This window comes from Physeter macrocephalus, chromosome 14, assembly GCF_002837175.3.
Source record: "Physeter macrocephalus isolate SW-GA chromosome 14, ASM283717v5, whole genome shotgun sequence".
Classification (NCBI taxonomy): Eukaryota; Metazoa; Chordata; class Mammalia; order Artiodactyla; family Physeteridae; genus Physeter; species Physeter macrocephalus.
The window spans coordinates 104,253,679-104,260,897 of NC_041227.1; the positions used below are offsets into that span (position 1 = coordinate 104,253,679).

Genomic DNA, 7,219 nt, shown 5'->3' on the forward strand with positions numbered 1-7,219 from the left:
TCTCTCTCTCTCTCTCTCTCTCTCTCTCTCTCTCTCTCTCTCTCTTTCTTACTAGCTCCTCTCCTGGGGTCTTCAGAAATAATTCCCAAGGAATCCTGGTCTCTCTGGGGGTCTGATCTACCCAGAGATATGGGGTTATGGGTGGCACTAACAGACATTTTTGGCACCAGTTAATTGAAACTACAAGGGCAAAGGCCCAGGAGCTCTTCCTGATGTGTTTGTTTTAAAGGCACATTTCCAAAACAGTGAGAGATTTTTTTTTTTTTTAAAGGTCTTTGGTTTTCAGAAATGAATAATGGAGGCTTTATCCTCAGATAAAGCAAAGGGGGACGTTTATTTGAAGTGACAGTATATTGCCTATTAGGTCCTGATGAGGAATGACTAGAAGCCCCACGGATGACACATGAGTTTTATTCTTTCCACCCCTGTGTGTACACGTGTCTTGGGGGCACCCCCAGTACTCACCCACAGTCCTCACCATCCAAGAATGGGAAGTGAGCCTCTGTTACCCAATAAGCCCATGAGTGTCCACTCAACTGGACCCTCAGTGAGCCCCTCCTAGTTTTTCTGTCCATCCTTTAGCTCCTGGACATAGACGCTCCTGTCTATGGTTTCACTCTCAGCCCCAATACCTTACGGTGCCTTGAACACAGCAGCTGCTCGGCAGAAGTTACTGTATTGGATACGTGTAGACACATGTGCATCAAGCACCGCAGATGGCCACAGGTCACCTCAGAATTCAAACGTACATAGAGTTCTTCCTATTCCCACACAGAGCAACAGGGCATGGGGTAGGCACTGGGTAGAAGAAGTAGGTTCCAAGTGATGATTCTCGGTCAGAAGCGATTTGGTTTCCCGGGGACTGCAATGTCTGGAGGCGTTTTTGATTGTCATGACTCGGGGGTGGGGTGGCGGGGGGGAGAGGGGTGCTACAGGCATCTAGTGGGGAGAGACCAGGGAAGCCACTAACAATCTATAAAGCACAGGACGGTCCCACAGCGAAGAATCATCTGGCCCAAAATGTCAGAAGTGCCGAGATTGAGAAACCCTAGCTTAGAACCTGAGCTGCCTGAGCTGACTTACCAGCTTTGGCACTTTGGGCGGGATAACTGACCCCATTGAGACCTGGCTTTCAGACATGTATAATGGGGATAGTTACAGCTACCCTACGGAAGGATTGAGGAAGATGCTGAATCTCTAGCGCCAAAAAGCCAACTGCTATTACTGCTAATACATGTCTAGAGGCCTCGGGAAGCACTATTCCTGGCCCATTTTCAAGGGGTAGAAAGGAGGAAACTGTCACCCCGAAGGCTACCGATCAGCAAATACCCCCAACTTCGCGTGAGAGCTCTTGTATCCCATCTTCTGCCTCCATCCTGACCTCTGTCTCCCAAAGCAAATTCATTCATAAGAGAAACATCTTCCCCATAAAGAGGAGGAGAGAGAAGGAAAAAAACAAAACCAAAAAACAGTCAAATTGTAATAAGTCTGGGTCAGCTCCCATCAGCTGGTTGTGATCAAAACCACATTCATAGTCTGTCTGCTGGGGCTAAACGGAAGGCTTCAGACCATCTCAGGAATCTGAGCTCCCAGCGTCATTCCTACCCCAAACTTTTACAAAGAGTGGCTTCCAGAAGGCCAGGGACAAAGAGCTCTCCCGGCCTTGCCACCCTGGGGCGCCTGCACAGATGCGAGGGTAGACGCTGGATTCTGGCAGCCTGCCAGCCCTGCCCCATGTCAAGCAGCCCATTCCTCCCCTGCGTCAGTGGCGAGAGGAAGGTTCTGGAAGAGAGGCCAGCGCACAGCTTCTGCCCATGCCCTCCCCACAGAAACAATTAAAGAGCTCAGGCCATGGCTGCCAAGTTCCTCCGTCCAATTTGGTGGCTATTTTAACAGAGGAGAGAATTCCCAGAGGCCCCCCAGCGGAAATGCCCCTTGTCAGGGAACGTTTGTTTTCATTTCCTTTTGCCGTCAATGAATTCTACTCATGGCAACAGCGTGGGGCTGGATCGCATCCACACAGAAGCTAACCAGAAGCATTTGTTCCCTGAAATAAATCTCTCTTTGGGGAATGAGTTATATATACATCTGTGCGGGGGGTGGGGGGTCTACGTATACATACTCACACACACACACATATATTATGCCTCACAGACAAAATGCGTGGGGCGAAGCCCCTGCCAGGCAGCCCTGAGCCTCTGGGAAGAGAAGTCAATGTGCTGGCTAGCGTCAAAGAGCATTCAGAGAAAAGTGGCTTGATGAGAAAACCCAATGACGGACAGTGCCCTGGGAGTGGGGAAAAGGTCATGGAAGCAGAATCCTGTACGGTCCAAGAGGACAAACAACAACAGCAAGGACCGTGGCCACAGAGTGTGTACCCTGCACCGAGAACCCGCTAAGGGCTCAGCCACTGCCTCGTTTCAACCTCACAACAACCCAAGGAGAGTCGATGTTATTATCATTACTATTATTATTTCCATTTTACAGACGAGCAAAGTAAGGCTCAGAGAAGTTAAGGGACGTGCACAAGGTCCCAAGGCTAGTAGGTGGTCGAGCTAGGATTCAAATCCGGATGCAGCCTCTGAGACACAGTGACCCTCTTCCTACCACCTTCAGTTAGAGGTCAGAAGGCCTGCCCTGCCCCTTCCCCTGTCTACTGTGTCCAGGCCATTTGAATTTTGGGCCCCCAATCGCCACTCCCTCACTAATGGGACCTGCAGGCTTCTCCCTAGAACAGCTATCAAGGACAGCCAGTGTCACCTGCGCTCTTCCTACAGCCCTCCGAGGAGGCACGTCCCCAAGGGAACACAGGTGTGTCTGCTGACCTGCGTGTGAACCTGCTCTCACTTTGGAGACTCATGGGTATGTTTAAAAGACTTCTTCTGTAGAACGGATAAAGAAGATGTGGTACAGATATACAATATACAGTGGAATATTACAGATATACAATAGACCATTACTCAGCCATTAAAAAGAATGAAATAATGCCATTTGAAGCAACACGGATAGACTTAAGGGCTTGTCATACTGAGTGAAGTAAGTTAGACAGAGAAAGAGAACTATCGTCTGATATCACTTATATGCAGAATTTTAAAAAAATGATACATAAGACCTCTGTGAGATGAAGATCCCCACCTAATTTGTCTTTTGTGGGGCTCCGTCCTCTCTGCTCTCAAGCTTGCTGGGAGCAAGGTCCATTCACAGGCAGGAACGAGAGGCCCTCCCCGCCCCACGCTGGCTCTCCCGGGCACCTGGCCGCCTGGCGGTGAGGGCAGCCCCACGCAAAAGGAGAGAAGCCGCTTCACTCTCCTGTTCCTGATCTCTCTGCTTCTCCTCAAATCCAGAGGACAAGCCCCCGGGGAGCTGTGAGAAGGGGACCAGGCATTTCCCCCCTCCCCCTCTCCTCCCTTCTTCCCCTCTTCTCCCCCCCTCCCCACCCCCTCTGCTCTCCTCTCCTCGGGATGCTTTCCAGGAAGCCCGTGCTCTTGGGTCCAAGTGAGCCTGCCGCTGAGTCAAGGGCTGAGAGGGTCTCTGTCCATCTGCACTGGATAAGCCAAAATGCTCAAAGGCAGACCTGGGGGCGGGAAGTGGGCGGGAGGGGGTCCACAGCTGCCTCGCCTTGAGCTACTCCCTGGCTCCATTTCTTCATCTGGAAAAAAACAAGATAAATACCAGCCTGGCAGACCTCGCAGGATTAGGGAGCAGATCAAATGTGCTCTTCAAGACATCTATGCCAAACAGGTCATCTGTGAGTACAGCTTGTACACAGAAGGTGCTCCATAAATGCCTCAGATGGACTGGCTAAGTCTGCCAGCAGAGAAAGCTCGATTCAAGAAGCCTTGACTGGGCTAAAGGTCAATACAGCAGTCACAGGTGTCGTAAGTGGGAGGCCCAGTGCCCAGTGGCCAGGCAGGTGTCATAAGTGGGAGAGCAGGGTGGTGGGGTCTGGGGCAACCTGCTGGAAGGGGCAGCCTCCACCCAGAGGGTCAGCAGTGTGGTCCACGCCACGTGCAAAAGCCCACTTCACGTGAGGGCCCCGACTTCTGCTCCAAGCAAGGCCCTCTGAAGCCTGAAGGCAGCTGGGGCAGAGCCACCAGAGCAGAAGCCCCAAGAAAACCAGCAGCAGCCACCCTGCTCTGGTCACCCTGTTCCAGGCACTGTGCTGGGTGCTCCATGCACCGGGAGTGTGTTCAACCTTCGTAACAGCCCTATGACCTCAGCACGGTGATCAGTCCCATTCTGCAGATAAGGGAACTGAGGCACAGAGAGTTGAAGTGACAGGCCCGAGTCACAGTGGAGGGGCCGGGACCTGAACCCAGGCAGCCTGGCTCCAGTGTCCTTGTTCCTCACCACGTTGCTCTATCGCCTTCCACCCAGGGGAGTTGCTGGCTGCCAGGCACACCACCCTGCCCACCCTTGCTGTGGCCCTCAAGGCCCTTGCACCCTCTTTCCCAGCCTGGTCTGGGGACACATTCGTTCATTCTACAAATACTCACTGAGAAGGTACCACCTGTCAGCAGCTGTGCTGGGGCACTGGAATACAGGAGCTTACACCTGACTGGAGAAGACAGACCAGGCGGTACCATACAGAGTCTGGGGGCTAGAAGAGATCAGACCCCAGGCAACACGGGGCAGGCGTGCACTCAGGTTTGGGGTGAAGGCAGGCTTCCTGCGGGAGGCAGCGTCTGAGCTGGGTCCTGGAGGATAAAAAAGGCCTGAGGCCAGAGGAAGTGGAGAGGTGGGAAGAAAGTTCTGGGCAGAGGGTAGGATGCGGCACGGCATGGTCAGGGAACGGCCAGAGGGTCGGGGTAGGAGGAGTAAAGAGGTCCAGGTGGGCACTGCAGGGCAGGAGCCCGAGGGCCACACAGGCTGTCTGGATTTTATCCCAGGGATGCAAGAAACGGGATGTAAAATCAGATGTGCACTACAGAAAGATCCACCAGCAGAACCGCCTGGAAGAAGAGAGGAGCTGGGGACAGGGGAGCCCAGAAACGCACCAAGTCCAAACTTTGGGCTCTCGGCCCCTCACGTCAGCCCTAGCGTCCCCATCAACTCTTCCCTATTCCCCAACCTCCCTCCCAGCTCTGGATACACCAGGTTCGCAAGCCAGGGCCTAAAGATTAATACAGCTCTGAAGCCAAAGACCCGAGCCCCGGGTAAAATCGAAATGCCCCCGTAGGCCTTAACCCTCTCCTCACCTCTGACCACGGTCACGCGCTCCCCATCAACTAAAACCTGCTGGGGAGACACTGACTGGGCACCCTCGTCATCTGTGTCCAAGCGTAATGGAAAAAATGGACAGTTTGCCTGATGCAATAGGGCATGACACTGTTTACACGGAAATAATAGCCCAACTGTGATGGATTCTAAATCTCCATTACAGTACAAGATTTGAAGAAGTAAAGCAGTTAGAAAAATAATTGGTTTTCTTGTGTAGTTTAAAAATCCTTTATGCTTATAGATCATGGTCTTCACAGCTCCCTTCTTAAGGGCTGTAAAATAGAAAAGAGCAGGAGGAAGGGGTGGAAAGAGAAAGCGCAGAACTTCAGCTTTGCTGGGAGGCTCTCTGGTTGCTTTGGGATTGGGAGCACAGTGGAGCTCTGACTGGAAGCGGCCACTGTCTTCCTGAGGCTGCTACGGACCTGAAAGCAGCCTCTCTCCAGGGCAGATAGGGAGGCGAGAGCTGGTCCCAGGCAGCCCGCGGGCGTCTGGGGCCCAACCCCAGTGAGAGGCCGCTAGGGGAGGGTTCAGGGCTTCTGCTCTCAAGGGAGGCGAAACAGTCAGAGAGGGTCATGTAAAAGGAAACAGTCAGAGAGGGTCATGTAAGAGAACAAAGGGAAAAGGGAAAGACTATGGCCTCAAGGAGGGAGAGGCCGGCTAAGGACTCCTCTTGGGCCACTTTGCAGTATTTTCCCAGAGCCTCCACTGTTTACAGAAACAGCAACGGAGCCACAGAAGACGCCCAGATGAGGCCTGAGAGGTGTGCTCTGAGCAGCCTGAGCTAAACTAATCATGTGTGCCGCCCCTGCCCCACGCTTGAGGACACCTCGGCAAGCTGTGTGCCTGCTGTGTGCCTGAACAGGACAGGAGGGGGGGGGTCACTGTTGGTGCCCTCATCTCGGCCCAGGATTCTTCATATCTCTTCCCTAGGAGACGACAGTGCCGCCCCCCCGCCCCGCCACCGCCCCAACCTCTGCGATAGCAAAGCTATAGGTCACACGTGCTACCTGGGGTGGGTACCACATGCCTGGCGCCACTTATTCAAAGGCTTTGTACACATCACCTCATTTAATCCTCACAATGTCCTTAGGGAGAGACGACTTCCCCCATTTTACAGATGGGGAAACTGAGGCCCCAAGAGGTTACATAACTCACCTAAGGTCACACAGGTAGCAGGCGGTGGCCCCAAGGGATTCAAATTCAGCTCATCTGCCTCTAGAGCCTGAGCTCTCATCCACTATGCCTTACACTCCTGAGCTTGAAGCAACTGCTTTAGTTAACAGATCACAGTGCCAAGGATGTGACATTAGTTGGCTGGACCCAGAGAGGGTACATCCGGCTCTTTGGCAGCGGACTTCCAGATAGTCCAACCATGAGGCAGAGAGTGCCAGCGTGCAGGGCCTGCAGGAAAGAGGCGATGGCGACAGGGTACAACACTATCCTTTTAAAGGGAAAGAAACTCCAAGAGAATTGCCTTCTTAGGGGTCAGTCAGTAGTGGCCTCTATGAGTATTAAAGGACAGGATGTTGTAAGGGTCCCCCGGCACCAGAGTTCTAGGTCACCTCTCCCCAGCTTCTAGAAGCAGGCCTCAGGAATGCTGTCTGGTTGAAAATAGCATGAGAGAACAAATACTAACGGGGAAGCCAAATATCCACCATCCCTCTCTCCTTCCCTCCATCCATCTACACATCCATCCTTCATCTGCCCTTCCATCCATAATCTGTCTCCTTCCTTGTTTTCCTTCCTTCCTTCCATTCACCATCCATTCATTCTTCTTCATCCCTCCCTTCCATCCACTTAATACTGATTATCAACAGGTACAATAGGGCTTCCCTGGTGGCGCAGTGGTTGAGAGTCCGCCTGCCGACGCAGGGGACGCGGGTTCGTGCCCCGGTCCGGGAGGATCCCACATGCCGCGGAGCGGCTGGGCCCGTGAGCCATGGCCGCTGAGCCTGCGCGTCCGGAGCCTGTGCTCCGCAACGGGAGAGGCCACAACAGT

General features: G+C 53.1%; 1 protein-coding gene across 1 annotated transcript in view; it reads right to left on the reverse strand.

Moving 5' to 3' along the window:
* Positions 1 to 3,461: 3,461 nt before the first annotated feature.
* The window catches only part of MSI2 (musashi RNA binding protein 2), a 137,250-nt gene continuing 133,492 nt past the window's right edge, over positions 3,462 to 7,219 (reverse strand). Inside the window, exon 3 of the mRNA XM_028499870.1 lies at positions 3,462 to 3,649. Coding sequence (XP_028355671.1) covers positions 3,563 to 3,649 — 87 coding nt within the window. The 3' untranslated portion in view covers positions 3,462 to 3,562. The remainder of the gene's footprint in view (positions 3,650 to 7,219) is intronic.